The following is a 17,787-nucleotide window of genomic DNA, read 5'->3' as shown; positions in this document are numbered from 1 at the left end:
AAGTTTAGCCGATAAGCAAATCGATAATATAAGCGATCGGCATTGGGATAAGCAAACATAAAGCGAACCCTATTGCGAGCCCCTTCCCTTATACTATGTAGAGTCAACCTGCTACGCCGAGCTACACTGTAGGGGTCAACATGCTACGCGGAATTACACTGTAGGGGTCAACTTGCTACGCTGGGTTACACTGTAGGGTTAACCTGCTGCACTGAGTTACACTGTAGGGTTAACCTGCTGCGCTGGGTTACACATTTTGGGTCAACCTGCTACGCTGGGTTACACTGTAGGGTTAACCTGCTGCGCTGGGTTACACTGTAGGGTTAACCTGCTGCGCTGGGTTACACTGTAGGGTTAACCTGCTGCGCCGGGTTACACATTTTGGGTCAGCCTGCTACGCCGATGTGCCGCCTTAGTCGTCCACCGCCCTCAAGCCGTCGATATAGGCAGGACGCCCCGCCTTCTGAGTCTTAGGTAACGTTGTATGTGACCACCGCGCATATGCCCTCATTTGAACCAGATGATGTAAAGTACGATTGCTTGCTAATTGCTGGCTTTATTATTATTGCTTGCTAATTGCTGGCCTGTACGAACGAGGGCCCTAAACTGTGTCATCATTGGAGTGTAATCAGTGTAATCACCCACATTGCCCACAGTCTCACCCTCACACTCAGCGACCACCCATATGGTGTGGGTGGGCGACAATGGCATTGTATGGCCTGCCATTGCATGACTTCACATCACTGTTAGCTTCTTCTAATAAAAAAATAGTACTTAGAAGTAATTTATTTAGTTAAGCTCTTGTCAATTTTAAAATAGAATATGGGTTTCAATCCAAGAGAATTTTACCTTTTGCTATCCTTGTTGCTTTTCCACCATCGCACTAATGCTTCTAATTTAATGTAATAGGCTCGAGTAGGTGGATAACTTTTTCGGCGTAAATGATTGAGTGAGGCTATAAAAAATCATAATTTTTTCGCTTCTATGGTAGACTGAGCACCGTAACATCTGCTCAGGTAACATCTGCTGAGGTATTGCTATAGCAGCAATACCTCAGCAGTTATACGCAAACAGAAACAAGCCGAATTATCCAAACACTAATTATTAAACGTAGAAATTTACACGGAATCATATAAAGACGTGCTTTGCTCAACGTTGTCCATTCGATAGAAGTGAGTAATTTTATGCGCAATTTTATGTACCTGGAATTTTCCATGTAAACCTTTGTTTTAATTAATTTGAAGTAACGAAAAAAATATAATCAATTCCTTTAGCGACAATTATTTAAGTGCCCTAAAAATTGTTCCTATTTCATTAACAAGCAGTACAAAACAACATGTAACCAACTTAAAGGTTTTACCACTGCTAATTCATTGATCTGTTTTTAACACGTTTTTCTTTACTCAGCTTCACGTTTGTTTGTTTGTTGTTAACATTGACAACGAAAATTAGCCCACTTCTGATGAGAGCCCACTTCTGAGACCTAAATTAGCTTAATTGAGTAAAGTATATATATACTATATATATAGTATGACGTGCGGGCGCTCACGTTATAGACGAGCAGGCGCTGACGCTGCGTATCATCGATACGTACGTCAAGCCATACTTAATCAAGTCTTAATCGTTTTTCTTGTGGACTAAAAAGTAGAAAATAAAATACTTAAAAAAAACTTTTTTAAAAACCACGTTTTTCTTGTGGATTAAAAAGTAGAAAATAAATTATGGCTCGCCCCAAAAAAAGTGGGTCGGGCTGTACGTTCACCATCAAATTTCCAAAATTCGTAGCCATAATTTATTTTCTACTTTTTAATCCACAAGAAAAACGTGGTTTTTAAAAAAGTTTTTTAAGTATTTTATTTATAAATATAGTTCTGTTTTTTTTGTAATACTTGAAAAAACTTGTCTCCGACAAATCCTAATGTTTGTTTTATGATGAAAGCTACTTGCCTACAATTGTGCATTGTGCAGGTTTGCTAATTCTAACCTGCGCTCCTCGAAATGCACATTTGCATGAACTTGTTTCAATGCATCCTATCCTGAAATATAAAGCCTTTATGTTTGCATTCAAGCGAATAGATTAATTGGCAGAATTTACTGAGATACAATTAAGAAATATATCCATTTAATTCTTGTTGGAAAGGTCCACCTATGTTATGGTATATACTGGTGTCACTTTATGGTAGAATTACATTGAAAAACTGAACGATTTCGTATCCTATTTGCAAAGACATTAACGCGTAAGCAAGTGTCAAAAACCACATTTGTAAATAGGACGTAGCTACAAATTGACAAGTACAACTCAAAAATAAGGAGCTTTATCATAGCTCAGAACATCTTCATTCCACAAAAATATAAACATTGAAGAAATAGTTGTGACTCGACTATCAGAAGAAAGGAACTTGAATTACAGACAACATATTTATTTTTAAGTTTATTTTGAGTAATTTTTCATTTTAGGTTTTGTTCCTAGATGTTTTTGAACGATTTTTTCTTGTACGTAGCAGCGCTTATAAATATCCTGCAGAAGCGTCGATGTGACCGCATAGGATGACTGGCAGCCCATCTCAGCTACACTCTAAACACTGCACAGTAAAATGAAACAATGTTTTAAATCTTGTACGTAAAGTACATTTTTTTGATCGTATGAGAAACTGGACTTATTTAAAATATCCTGTCTTTTAAGCATGAAATTGTTGCTTTTTTACATAAGCGAAGTGATTACGATTTGAAGCAAAAAAGACTATAACATGAAGTTTCAATTTGTTTGCCTTCAAGTAACGCTTGCTTTAGCAATTCGGAGTTCAAGTAGTGGAATACGGCAATCTTTGTTTCAGTGGTGAAACAAGTATTTCACTATTTTATTGAGCATTAAATGTGTCATATAAGACAATTCGAACAATTTTGTGGAACTAATTGTAGGTTCAAAATATTCATTTTAAATTATCTGGCTGTTAGAGAAACTGACTCAATGACTAGAAATATTTATGATAATTGGGAATGTTCTACTGGTTCTACTTATCAGAAATTGGGCTCAAAATTTACACATAATTAAATTAAAACTATTAACTAATAAATAATCATTATAACTAATCAAAATTAATTATATTAATCGATTTCAAAATTTGGCCGAAATATAAACTATTCATATATGCACCATCCTAGAAGACATGCCGGCTCAAAGAAGCCAATATTTGGGTTGTTGTTTGCACTCACTAATTAGGTTGAGGTCGCAAGCTTTAGTATTTTTGCATCGACTGCCATGCTACGTTTAACAAGAAAACAAGAGAACTATCCTAGGTAATCTATATGTGGCAAAATTTACTTACATTTATTAATGGTGGAATCCTCCACCGAATCCCTTTCCACCGCCGAATCCACCTCCAAATCCACCGCCTCCGAATCCTTTACCGCCACCAAATCCACCACCGAATCCTTTGCCACCACCGAAACCGCCTCCTCCGAATCCTTTGCCACCACCAAATCCGCCTCCTCCGAATCCTTTGCCACCGCCAAATCCGCCTCCTCCGAATCCTTTGCCACCGCCAAATCCGCCTCCTCCGAATCCTTTGCCACCGCCAAATCCTTTGCCACCGCCAAATCCGCCGCCTCCAAATCCTTTGCCACCGCCAAATCCGCCGCCTCCGAATCCTTTGCCACCAACGAATCCGCCTCCTCCGAATCCTTTTCCGCCACCGAATCCACCGCCGTGGTGAACACCTGTAAAATCAACTCGAGGTAAATTAGTGTTCGATATGTGCTTGCCATATAGTGCTTTTACATTATGTAAATCATGTTCAAAGGACGTGTTAATTCAGAAAAATGATAAAAAAGGATCGATGAGAGTCGTCCTCGACATTGACATGTTGCTCTAATTTAAATGAAGGAATTGTAAAATTTCCTGGCTCATCGCATCATTGCATACGCAAAGAAAATTAAGAAATCATGGAAAATCAAAAATTTATTTACAAGGAAGTAATACAAATGCCTTGAATTTTGAAATTATTTCAGAAATTTAAGATTTTTTTCTAAATTCAGTGATATCAAGATGAACCCTGATGAACCCTGATAGTAACGATGAACCCAGAAATCAAGATTTAGAAATTAAAACATAATTTCAAATTACCTCCTGCGTTGACAGCAGCCACGAAGGTGGCCACCAAAACGAAGAAGGTAATACGTGCCTGTTACGGAAAAATTTTACATTTAAATATTGTTCGTTTATCTAACTTTGTTCGGTCACTTGACGATAATTCAGCATTGATAGATTAATATTGTGTTTACTAAAATCTTAAAATCTAATTTTTAACACGTCAATCAAACAGCTTTAAAGTATGTAATACGTATACGTTTCGAAGCGTTTCTCATTCAAGTGCGGCAGCAATTTAGAGATATTTCAGAATTTTTAACCCTTCTCATCAATTTGAAAATATTGTACAATATTAACATGTTAGCAGGTTAGCTAATGTGAGTTACACATAAAATAATAATACTATACAGTCTGCTTAGTAAGTTAGAAGCTTTAAAGTATTTCAGAAGGCAATTTAAAATTAACGAAAATATTTAATTATGTCCTTTAAATTCATGAGGAGCTGAATAGAGTTAACTCACCATGGTGTGTGGACGAGGTCTGCTCACTGACTTGCCGTGAGCGCCGTGGCTGCTTTAAAGCTCTGCTCACGACCGTGGCCTTCACCAGGTATCCGTGATACGGAAGAACATAACGGGCTCACCACCATGCATTTCCTGCTGATCAACATCAAAATCAAATATCATCAAAAATAAGTGGCTCCAAACGGACCATGAGGTGGGGTCATAGGATACCATACAATGCTTGCAAATGCTGATACCTTAATTCTTCCGCAAGCTGTTACAGTTTACTAAAAGGCTGTTGTAAGCCCTTCGAAATTTCAACACATTTGCTTACAGAGAGTCTTATTCAATGTCTTCAGACAACATGTAGTTTCTGTAAAGTCAGAATGCTAAAAATTAGCAAATAATTCCATAATTCGACAATTTCAGTGCAAGATTCAGCAAGACTATTTCAGATAATGAACTATGGACAAATTAGAAAGAGCGTGGAGCTTGCTTATCGATATATTTCTCTCCTATAAGGCACATTTGAATAATAGATGAGAAATAAACTTCCAGTTAAGCTACGGTACAAGGAAAGCGGTAACTGAAGGTCCAAACAAAAATGTCACTTGAAGCGTCTATGTGAAATTACATACTATGTTTAATTTTAATTACATTTACTGAACGGCGGCTCCGAGCAATGTGAACAATGGATGATCTTTTTGAATATTTTTTTTTGATTCATTAATTGCTATTCGTTGAAAAAATTTCCTGATTTCTTACTCCACTCTAGAGTGAGTCTTGATTTTTGGAATATGGTTTGTCAAATAAAATTATGTGTAAAATGAAGTTAATGAATAAAAAACGGTGCATTATACTCTAGGCTATCATCCGATTAATCTATATTTATACAATTTTGCAATGATTGTTAACTATTTCCATATCTATGAATGTCCATCTATTCATTTTCGTTTTTAAATGTGATCCTATTTAATGTTTTATCATGCATCCTGGAAATATTTTACCTGAACAACGTCAAAATACAGGTCAATTTGAACATTCAAAATAAAGCTTTAGATTGAATTATATCTCCGTCTGTGCCTTTGGACGAGTCTAGCGATGAAGCAGCGAGGAGCTTCTTGCATCCAAAGTTTCAAGCCCCTGAGTGAACTCGTGTGATTTCAGTGGAAACATCACCTCTTGGACAAAGTCCTAAATATAAATTTTCTGAGTGAGTGATATCATGGACTATTATTCGTTGGCGAGCGTCATTTACTAATATTTCATAATTCAAAGCAATGAAAATTTTTTTATTATTATTTTGAGAGTTCGTCATTTAATTTTAGAGGTTTTGTTTTGAATATCATATGCTTTGAAGCTTTGGGGTTGAAAGAATTTGTGCGATTTATTGAGAGAAGCTTTTGTCAGACGAAGGTTTTTTGTGGCAATTAATCGTGCACCTCAAAAAAAGGTTAACTATGAAGTGGTTGTGAGGTCGCGTGCGAAGAGAAGCAGGTTATCAAGACCAAACCGTGACACTATATAGGGACTGCCTGCTGTAACGTGGAGTAGCAAATTGACCCCACTTAGTTGCCTGACTTTGATACAAGAACTTTCTTATATTAAATTTGGAGTATCTTTTTCACATTTCCATTATTTCTAGGAACTTTTGAAGCATTTATTAAATTTCTGTGCCACTCAGTTGACTCCGACAGCCAACATTCATGAAAATAAATCCAGACAAAGCACACAGAGACCGCGCTGTGTTACGGAGCTCATGTCCGGCGGTGGGAGAAATGACGTGGTCTTATTTAACAGAATATGTCAAGCTCTTCATCGCCCGCCGTTGGTTTACTTCGCAATCATCTTATTGACATGATGAGTTTGTTATTTTACAAATTCATCTTGTTAACATTGATTTGTTGATGGCTTCGCGATAGACAGAGTTGGATCACAAAGTTCGCTCGAGTTCGTATCATGAATCGATCGGAAGATAATTATAATTTTGGGAGTTAGCAATCCAAGAAAAGAATTTTGATCGGTGTAGTTGTTAACTAAATTGGTAAACGCAATAAAGTTCTTCAAAATTATTATGTCATCAACGCATTTGCAGTATTAACTTATATTCTAAGTAAATATTACTAAAATAGGTACTAATATTAATATTAAGTCTATGATTTGAAATTGTTAAGGTAACACAGGATTCAATTTTTTTAAATTTGTATACTCTGGTATTTTTCGTTTTTACTTTACATATTATTCAGTCCTGCCTTCGAATCAACTATGTCAAGGTGCGTCTTAACTTGGTTTGAGGCTAGAACCTTTATTTATCATTTAGTGATTATTTCATTGTGTTATTTTTTCTCTAATATATTCTGCATGGATACATTAATCAGTTAATGTGAGAGAAGTGTTTGTTCATACTTTGACTTGTGCTCATTAATTTGTTACTTAACGTTATTTATTTTATATTGTCTTCCTGTAAGAGAGTGCAGATTTGAGGACTTGCGGATACAAGTGAGCAGAGAAAACCAAGTCGTATTTTCTTAAGCTATTTTCTTTACTTTTAAATTCCTGGTAAATTTGAGACTTAAGCAGCCAAGTGATTTTAATACTTAAGTCGTCTTTTGTTAAGTAGTTATTGGCCATTTAGCTCTTACCAGTGGGTCAATTTATATTTTCCAAACTGAAAATTTCGTCTAATTCCTACTGTATTTTCAAAATCTTTTTTGGAGCAATTTATGGAATTGAATAGTTTCGTGAAACAGCTGTCCGTTCTTAACTAGCTAAGTTTTATTTCTGCATTCGGAATCACAAATAGACATGCGTCCGTCGTTTTAATTTTAATGAAAAAGTGATTTTTACCTTGAAGAGAAGGAGCCACGTCGGCTTAAACTAAAATGCTTGATGGATTTCGATGAATCTTCCATGACTCGCTTTACACGAAAGCGGTAAAGCAAGCACTCCCACATTTCCGAAATTTTAAGAGTGATAGGCAAAATTCCATTGTAAATCTAATTACTGACAATCGTTGCTATAGGGTCAAATTCTCATCCTGAATGGATTGAAAACAAAATTTGTATTGTAGAGACATCGTATTCATACTTACTTGTTGCTCTAGCGTCATCTCCGCATTGCTTTTACTAACAGTTCTGATATTCAGTTCGTACACTAGTTTCAAAATCTCTTGTTTATAGTACGATTTTTGTTACTTAATTAGTTAATCAGTAAAAGTGAAATTTTCGTTCTGTGTTCTTCATAGAAAAACATTTATTTTAGAAAATTTTATTTTCTTATCTTAGCGAAGAATTAATTAATTAAAATCTTCAGCGTCACGAAATAAATTGCTTGAATCCATAAAAAAACAGTTTTACTGTTTGAAATCATCCTAAAGCATTCTTAAACCAGTTGTTATGTTGTTTGTATACACGAGCAGAGCATCTGCAATTCTACCTGCACTGTTATGTTTAACTGTTCTAGAGTGAGTTTCAATTTCCATGATAACTCTATGAGCCTCAACAGCGCATTGAACCTCAGCTGCTCCATGCATCAGATGGACAAATTAGTTGAAAATTTTCGGAGCTTTACCAACTGCAAGACTTAATTACATTTCCTTCCATTTCATTTATTAGCAGCTATTAATGAACTTTTTCATCCGATGCAAATCTATAAAGAGGCTCTAATATTCAAAAAAAAGTGAATTGGATTTAAACCACACAATCATTTGTTCATTTTATTTTCATATTTATTGTTCTTATAGTTCTTAGATGTTTTTTAATGACTTTTTTCTATTAAGTCGATCATAAATATCTTGCGGTAGCGTCGACGCGGCTGCACGCGATGACTTTAGCAGCCCGTCTCTCCTGCACTGAAAGTGGAAAAATCAAAATGGTCAATAATATGGAAATTATTATATTCTAAAACAAAAATCAAAAGTATTTTTAATGTTTAAGCACAAAAAGTTAAGATATTTTTTATAGCCGTTTCAAAACAGTCTGAACAACATCGTAAAATGTCAGTAAAATTAAGTTAATAACCGATACTGCACGTTCTCAATAGTTAGAGAGTTAAAAAACATCAAATGAGTGAAAAAATGGAAAAATAAATCGATCTTCATAGAAAGTCAAAAATATTCATATTGAGAATAACAGTCGTTTCAGAAAGTTTGCTAAATGCCACAGGATCTACTCACAGTTATTAATGATGGAATCCGCCGCCAAATCCCTTTCCACCACCAAATCCACCTCCAAATCCGCCTCCTCCGAATCCTTTGCCACCGCCGAATCCACCTCCACCGAATCCTTTTCCACCGCCAAACCCACCACCTCCAAATCCTTTGCCACCTCCGAATCCACCTCCTCCGAATCCTTTGCCACCACCGAATCCACCTCCTCCGAATCCTTTGCCACCGCCGAATCCACCTCCACCGAATCCTTTTCCACCGCCAAACCCACCACCTCCAAATCCTTTGCCACCTCCGAATCCACCTCCTCCGAATCCTTTGCCACCACCGAATCCACCTCCTCCGAATCCTTTGCCCCCACCGAATCCACCTCCTCCGAATCCTTTGCCACCAACGAATCCGCCTCCTCCGAATCCTTTGCCACCACCGAATCCACCTCCTCCGAATCCTTTGCCACCAACAAATCCGCCTCCTCCGAATCCTTTTCCGCCTCCAAATCCACCTGTTAAATTAACTTTGGATTAAATCGGGTTGGGGAATTGCACTAGAACTGCATGGATGCCGGACGCTCGTCATCGTGCGCCGTGCACATCTTCTACAGCTCCGTGAGCTCCAAACAAAAATTAACTATCTCGTAAAACGCATATAACACGTCTATCACGCCTTACGCTTATAATTTTAATTATATAATTAAAAGCACTTATAACGTATTCAGCTGCATCCAGATTATTATTCAGTGAATAAGGAGTTTTAATAATGTCGCTCACCCCCAGCGGCGACAGCAGCCACGAAGATGGCCACCAATGCGAAGAAGAAAGTTAGTCGTGTCTGTAAAAAAAAAGTATTAATATTATTAAAAATAATGGAAACCGTGCAACTCTAGTCGCACTGCTGTTTGTCCAGTGATTATCTTTCAGCGTTGGTTCTAGATCGTCTGTTTCGCCTAAATAAATTATTTGAAACATTAGAATTCTCTCGCTTGTTTTTTCTCGTAAAGTTGTCTTTTTTTTTTTTTCATATGGATTTCTCAAATTATTATTAAATCCCGATTACCGACAGTGACGATCGGATTATGGTTTGTTCAGATTATTTCTTGAATTTTCATGCACTAATGTCGAACTGCGAATAAATATCATAACAAAACATGAGCGTGGAACTTTGTGTTAAAAATAGTTTGGAATAACATTAAAATAGTAGTATAAAGAGAACTGGCTCTGTATAACTTCTCAAATTTTGTTTTCATGCACTCGTCACCATTTCTCATATATTACTGGACTCTAAAAGATTCTCATGTCATCATATTAAACGGGACGCTGCGAGATCATAATACACGGGACTCAATTAAAAACCTCGCGAATTTTTGCATTATTTTCAAACAAAAGAAAGTTATTGAAGGAATCTTTTGGGAACTCTAAGTGACCTTTCTATATCAGGGGAGAAAATTTTCCATTTTTATTTGAAGAAAACATCCTGTAAGGGCATTTTGGTTCGCATTTCATTGTAATGTTGCATTTCGTTTTAAGGTAATTCTTTTTAAAGTAAAAGCGAAGTACGCATAATGAATTGTCATTGTTGAAATACAATATGATTGTGCAGAAATTGAAAATATAAATCACTTTTTGTAGGTATGAGTTGACTTTTTCACTACTGATTTTGCAAATATATAGTATAAAAAATGTTTTAATGTAATGAACAACATTGTAATTGTACGCTATGAATATGTATTTTAGTACAAGGCCATTCGAATTTTAGGTAGAAAACTTAAAACAGTTGAATGACTATAAAATTGAATGTTATATAATCCCGTCAATTGATTTAATCAAAGAACTATATTTCCTCGTCAACGCAATGAATTTCCCAAAAATTAAGTTATTGCGGTTATTCTTCGATTATACGACGCTGCATTTTTGGTTCAGGAAGCACACATTAGACAAGTAGAAAACTTTATAATTACCGGAAAATTTAATAACTGCTGATGTAATATTATATATGCAGCTGAATATACAGGACGCGGCCAACTCACCATGATGTGTGGACGAGGTCTGCTCACTGACTTGCCGTGAGCGCCGTGGCTGCTTTAAAGCTCTGCTCACGACCGTGGCCTTCACGATTTATCCGTAATACGGAAGAATATAACGGGTTAATCATGCACCATGCATTTCCTGCTGATCAACATCATGAAAATAAGTGGCTCCAAACGGACCATGAGGCGGGGTCATAGGATACCATGCAGTGCTTGCATATTCCGATACTTGCTTCCGCGAGCTGTAACACTTCACATGTATAGTTCGTTTCACTGAACATATTTGGAATGAAAGTTGGAATGTTCATAATCAGGGATACATTAGGTTTAATTTTCTACCACAAACTGAAATAATTACCAAGCCTGCAAGCATCCGAAATAAACAGCATTTGATCAGTTTAAGGCTGATTACCTAGATTCAAAATATAGCAAAATATATTAATATAAAAACATTATTCCTATTGTCTTTTTGTACCGGGTATTGATCAACTCTATACTAATGAATAGATCTTGTGTTGCTGCATAACTAACACTTCTTTGAGTTGCCGATTTTCAGAAACTTTCCTGCGTCTGTTATAATTGGCCACACAGGCCACATCAGGCCTACACTTCAACGCCGAGATCACTATGTTATAACAGCGTTGAGTTGTGCCTATACAATTATTCTGCCCTTTTCCTTTGACACGGCCCATTTCCTATTCCATTTCCTGTTCTGTGGCTTTTTTCATCTAGTACTATGCTGAAGAAGCGAGCATTTCATAAATAAACAAATTCAAGCTTCGGTGATATTTGAATATTATTTGTTGATGCGAGCCATCTTGCCTAATGTAGTCAGTCAGATCCTTTGTTTTCATTCATATACACTTGGGTTATGAATATTATTTGTATTTTTGTAATGCTTTGATTGGAACTGAAGATTAATTTAAAAAATAAAATCTTTTTATATGCAGCTGCTTCATACGTATGAGTATTAATGTTAACCTATGTCACTATGTGGAAGCTTCTAATTTGGTTCGTTCGTTCCAATCAACTTCACTTCGTGAACCATAATATATTAATCAGTCGAAACCTGTGAAACTTTTTTCACGTAAGTTGAAGCAGTAGCGTATATTTTTTGCCTAATGCTACATTATCGCCCTCCCAATTTCAAAAGTTTGATTTACTTGAATCGTTTTCTACTTTGTTTTAGTGAGCAACGAATTCTCGAGTCCCCCCTCGCGTAAAAAGAAAGTCGGGAATCCCAAAAGACCCAGGTCATACCGAAAAGCAGTGCGCTGTAATTTAAGGAAAGCGTTTTTACGCTAGAACTTCTCTAATTTAAAGCCGGCATGTATACAATAATGATCACAGCTAGCGGCATATTTTTTGTGAAATTTGATCAGGAAGGTTATTTATTTCAACCATCATGTATCTCGTAGTTCGTTTAATATAGTGGCTGGTTGTAGGTTCAAATAATTACCGTACGTTATGCATTTGTGTCAGCTCATCGCTATTTTTATTGGCGGGAACATTGGCTAATATCTAAGTTTGTGTCTAAAGTTTTTTCGTCAGTCGATCTAAAGTCGATCCAATTTACAAGGCTTCTTGAAATCGCGGAACAAAATAAATTAAATATATTTCAAATGACAAACGTAAAAAAACCTATTCTGCAGGGCTCATTTAGATTATGTCGCTTTAAACGTCTTCATTTTGCATGTTATTTTACAATGTATTAAAAAAGACTTGGCTATGAAGTATCGTTGGCACGTTCGAGTTAATTCATTGCTGTCCGCTTCGAAGATTAAAAATAAAACCATAATATTTCATTGCGCCAGTAATTAATTGATCGTTTATTGTTCCTTCTCTACTGATTCGCCTGATTTTCTTATTCATTTACCTTGATTATTAATTCAGGTTTTTCAATGAGTACGATAATGTCTATATTTGAATATATCAAAACACGATTTGAATAAAGTGTGAACTCTCATATGGAGGCAACACCTATTTACAATTGATAATAATTTTGAGACAAGAAAGATTGTGGAAGTTAATATGTTTTAATCTCTGGATTTTCGATTTCGTTGATGAAAATTTCAGTAGAGTGGAGTCTTCAATGTGTGTCGTTGTTCATTCGTATTTACGATTCAGTGTTGCGTATTTCGTATTGTAATGTTGAGGTGAAAGGTTAATTCGCTATCCATTTCATAATTTTCCTGATACAAGAACATAGTTTTGTCCTGTCTGAAATCTTATTGTAACGCGAAATATCTATGGCATTCGATTCACCATCTTTCTAAGCCGTAATATTCCGTTATCTTCGAAAGACATGCGGTTACGTTATCGGTTTAAAACAGACGATTTTGTTATTTGTGTAAGACATATGGTGTCTTGACGAGATATTTCCAAAAATTAAATAATTTTCCATGACTATTTTTCTGTACAACATCGCATTAAGAATGAATCACGAAATATCTGCAACTTATGTATTTTTGCTTTTAATAGTAATGAACGAATGGAACCATCAACGGCAATAACTTCTCTGAATGAACGCGGGAGAAAAGCGCTTAGTGAGCGCTTTAAAACTGAAATTTCTGAATATTTAACCATCGATACCGTGAGCAGTCGTTTAGTTCTGCCGCTCCTAAAACAAAATGATTATTAGTGTCCGATATCGATGAGACTTCCTGGAATCATGTTTTGCATTAAAAAAGGGATAAAATGCGCTATTAAATTCTATTAAATTGATTAAGGGCAAAGAAATGGTCGAGTGATAAAATAAGTTTTATTTACAAAATTTTCCTGCAATTTCGGAATTATGCCGCAAAATGTGTGACTACAACACCGAACAAATTAAATTTCCAAATTCCATTCCAGTAGCGTGATTCCTTATTTTTTAGGATATTTTAGTCACTCTGTTTAGTGTAGGTGGCAAGCAAGTGCATCCTGCATCTGTTGGCTCAAATAAGGTCAGATATACGGTACACGCTCAACATTAACTACGGGACACGGGAGCGGGGAAACCTGCCTAAAAACGTCTTGGAGACGGAGGACGACAAAAGCGGCGCATCAGCGTGACCGTGGACGGCGACGTATTAAACTTGTCATAAGGTGCGCGGTAATGGATCACCAGACGCCTTACGAGCCAAGGAGGACGACAGAAGCGGCACATCAGCGTGACCGTGGACGGCGACGTATTAAACTTGTCACAAGGTGAGTGGCAATGGATCACAGGACGCTTACGAGCCAAGGAGGACGACAGAAGCGGCACATCAGCGTGACCGTGGACGACGACGTCCTTAACTTGTCATAAGGTGAGTGGCAATGGATCACCAGACGCCTTACGAGCAGGCTCGACTCTGCCGTACCTCATACATGACCTCAGCAGCTGATAGCGCCGCGCCTCAATCTGGCCTGTACGGGTCCACTCTCAATGTGATCGTCTGAGCAAAATACCTCAATGTGTCGTTAAATTTTCAACATATGGAATTATAATTTGATATTTCCTTCTTTGCTTTTACTCTACATGGCTACAGGTAATTAGATCACATTTTACATTTGTCATATGTAATCCTTCGTTTCTATTGCACATAGATGGATGGAAGTGTGGAAGATGCCCGGGCGCAGTCTAGACCGGTCTGGAGTCTTGTAAGGCTAATTCAATATACATACTCAGTGTCTGTACTCCAGTTCATTTACCTCAAAAATTATAAGGAAAATTTTGAATTTCTTTTCTAACAACCAGTAAAAGTGTGAATGAAAAATGTAGTTATTTCTTTCATTAACTGCAGCGTATGGTACGATCGATATACTTTCGTCCACATATGTTTTCATAATTTTTCAGCATGTCGTGGTGCAAATTAATATTTTGTACAAGCGTTGATGAGGGCCGCCTGATATGACTTAGGCATTCTGCCTTAATAGTCTTGGACATGCTGCGCTATAGCCAATAGAATAAAAATGTTGTTTAGTATGTTGCAGTATATTTTGTCACATATTCGAAGGATAAGATAGTAATTTAAATTCTTAGTTCTTTCTGGCCGAAAATGTTATGCAAACGTTATAACTAAATGGTCAAGTGGTTAAAATATTCACAACAATGATTGATGTGCAACAAATGCCAAAGATATTTTCAGAAGTAAAAATAAGAAATATAATGACCAAATTTTGAATTCAAACTTTCGCGTAGAAAAATCTTATTTTCGGAGATAATTTTATATTTTTTTAGATAGATAAAATTATTTTCGGAGAAAAATCTATTCTGAGATAATATTATAATCCTAGAAGCAAACAACATTGAAATAACGTCAATTTCAAGCTGATTCCGTTAACACGACTATATCAATCAACGTTATTTAGAGGTCAAATGAAAATAGTTCATTTAAATTAACTGTTACATTTTATTTGATAACATCTTGTCACAATGAATTACAGATGGGCCAATGATAGTCTCTCATTTAAGCTCTCATTCAGGCTTATAAACAACTCTTGATGATGAAGCTATTAAACAAAACTATAAACGTAAACATGAATTTCAGTCATTCAAATTCAGCTATTCAGCGATAAGCACATTCAGCGATTGTGTATTGCATCAATGTAAATGTGACCGAAATTTTATAATTGGAAATTTCTAATTGTACTTTAATGAGCTGTTAACACTCGTTACAAAATCTTAGATTTACAAAATTCTTGAAAGACTTGAAATTTTGCCGCGATTTCAACGACTGGTTATCTGTCAGACGACACAAAGTGCAGCGCAGGGTAAAATGTTGCATTTTTCCTATAAAAACTTGCAATTATTAGTGGTGGATGCCACCGCTAAATCCTTTGCCGCCACCAAATCCACCAGAACTGAATCCGCCACCGTGACCTTTTCCACCTCCGAATCCACCTCCACCGAATCCACCGCTGCTGAATCCACCGCCATGACCCTTTCCGCCTCCGAATCCACCTCCACCGAATCCGCCGCTGCTGAATCCACCGCCATGACCCTTTCCGCCTCCGAATCCACCACCGCCGAATCCTCCGCTGCTGAATCCACCGCCATGACCCTTTCCGCCTCCGAATCCACCGCTGCTGAATCCACCGCCATGACCCTTTCCGCCTCCGAATCCACCGCTGCTGAATCCACCGCCATGACCTTTTCCGCCTCCGAATCCACCGCCGCCGAATCCACCGCTGCTGAATCCACCGCCATGACCTTTTCCGCCTCCAAATCCACCGCTGCTGAATCCACCGCCATGACCTTTTCCGCCTCCGAATCCACCACCGCCGAATCCACCGCTGCTGAATCCACCGCCATGGCCCTTCCCACCTCCGAATCCACCATCATGACCCTTTACTCCTCCGAATCCACCGCTGCTGAATCCACCACCGTGACCCTTTCCACCGCCGAATCCACCAGAGCTTATTACAGCTCCATGGCCCTTTCCACCTCCGAATCCGCCGCCGCCAAATCCACCGCTACTAAATCCACCGCCATGGCCCTTTCCTCCACCGAACCCACCGCCACCAAATCCTCCACTACTAAATCCACCGCCATGGCCCTTTCCACCACCAAATCCACCGCCACCGAATCCTCCACCCCCGTGGTGTCCACCTGCACATGGATTAAAGGATTTGAAGTTTGCGATGTTGTGTTCCGACGTACGTTGCTACGCTCATAAGATTATTTTATTGAGGATTTGCTGTTGACATCAGCTTTAATTTCCATGGGCTTGAATTCCCTTACGCACAAAATGATATTAATGTAAAAAAATGCCTGCAACACAAAATTCCGGCATAATTTACTGGGATTATTAGCTTTTTTATTAGGATTATCATCCTATTTACTAGGATTATCAGTTTATTTACTAGGATTATCATTATTTAATTGGATTATCAGCTTATGTACTAGGATTACCAGCTTATTTACTAGGATTATCAGCTTATGTACTAGGATCACCAGCTTATTTACTAGGATTATCAGCTTATTTACTAGGATCATCAGCTTATTTACTTGTATTATCACTTTATTTACTAGAATTATCATTATGTACTAGGATCATCAGCTTATTTACTAGGATTATTAGCTTATTTACTAGGATCATCAGCTTATTTACTTGTATTATCACTTTATTTACTAGAATTATCATTATGTACTAGGATCATCAGCTTATTTACTAGGATTATTAGCTTATTTACTAGGATCATCAGCTTATTTACTTGTATTATCAGTTTATTTACTAGGATTATCATTATGTACTAGGATTGTCAGCTTATTCACTAGGATTATCAGCTTGACACTCACCGTCCGCTGCAACCGCAGCCACGAACGTCGCCACCAGAGCCAATAAATTCATCCGCGTCTGTAACAAAACACGGTATGTATTATCAGTTATTTTTTAATCGGGTAATTGTTCAATCATCTTTAGAAATTCTATTAATGTTTTTTAGAATTTTTACTGTATTTTTATATTACTGTAATTCAAGTTACTGTATTTTCAACATGCAAAAAGCTATGCTTTCATGACTAAATTTGGATGATGCGGTTTTTAGTTCTATATTTTAATTTGCACTGATATTATTAATTTCGAAGTGAAATTGGAAGTCGCATCGCCATATTAAAATAGTGCACAATATCAGCCAGGAGTGCAAGACTCAGCCAAACTCACCATGTCGTGTGGATGAGTCTCACTCACTGACTTGCCGTGAGCGCCGTGGCTGCTTTAAAGCTCTGCTCACGACCGCGGCCTTCACCAGGTATCCGTGATACGTGAACACTCACCAGGTTTCTCTGGCAACGAAACTTCAGATCAACATGGCAATAAAAGACTGCCTTCTTGCGATGATGCAGGGTCATGGCAGACTGTGAGTGCGCGGTGAAAATACTCAGACTCGCTTTCTGAAGCTGCTTTTCTGTTGAGAATAACATGAAGAAGCAAGAAATGATATCATAAAGAAAATATAGAATTTTTTCTGCGCTAGGATTTTTTTAATATTTAGAAATGGGTGTGTAAAACAGTTTTATACAAAAATTTTTTAACAAATGTAT

General features: G+C 37.2%; 2 protein-coding genes across 3 annotated transcripts; both read right to left on the bottom strand.

Moving 5' to 3' along the window:
* Positions 1–8,326: 8,326 nt before the first annotated feature.
* Positions 8,327–10,843, bottom strand: LOC125177867 (acanthoscurrin-2-like). Of its 2 annotated transcripts, XM_047880397.1 has the most exons (5): positions 10,779–10,843; positions 9,523–9,583; positions 8,928–9,257; positions 8,765–8,828; positions 8,327–8,440 (listed from the first exon to the last, which is right to left on the bottom strand). In XM_047880397.1, exons 1-4 carry the CDS (start codon positions 10,779–10,781, stop codon positions 8,770–8,772), a joined length of 453 nt encoding a protein of 150 aa, XP_047736353.1. In that variant the 5' UTR covers positions 10,782–10,843; the 3' UTR covers positions 8,327–8,440; positions 8,765–8,769. The 2 variants fall into 2 exon arrangements, with proteins under 2 accessions (XP_047736353.1, XP_047736352.1); XM_047880396.1 differs by having other exon boundaries at positions 8,765–9,257.
* Positions 10,844–15,134: 4,291 nt separating this feature from the next.
* Positions 15,135–17,473, bottom strand: LOC108681172 (glycine-rich cell wall structural protein 1-like). The gene is made up of 3 exons (XM_018170176.2): positions 17,408–17,473; positions 17,044–17,101; positions 15,135–16,353 (listed from the first exon to the last, which is right to left on the bottom strand). The coding sequence occupies exons 1-3, from the start codon at positions 17,408–17,410 to the stop codon at positions 15,554–15,556; spliced, it is 861 nt and encodes a 286-aa protein (XP_018025665.1). The 5' UTR covers positions 17,411–17,473; the 3' UTR covers positions 15,135–15,553.
* Positions 17,474–17,787: the final 314 nt, after the last annotated feature.

Source organism: Hyalella azteca, unplaced genomic scaffold (genome assembly GCF_000764305.2).
Source record: "Hyalella azteca isolate HAZT.00-mixed unplaced genomic scaffold, Hazt_2.0.2 contig5366, whole genome shotgun sequence".
NCBI lineage: Eukaryota > Metazoa > Arthropoda > Malacostraca > Amphipoda > Hyalellidae > Hyalella > Hyalella azteca.
Note: the sequence above shows the minus strand (reverse complement) of the source record. Positions and strands in the feature narration are given on the sequence as shown.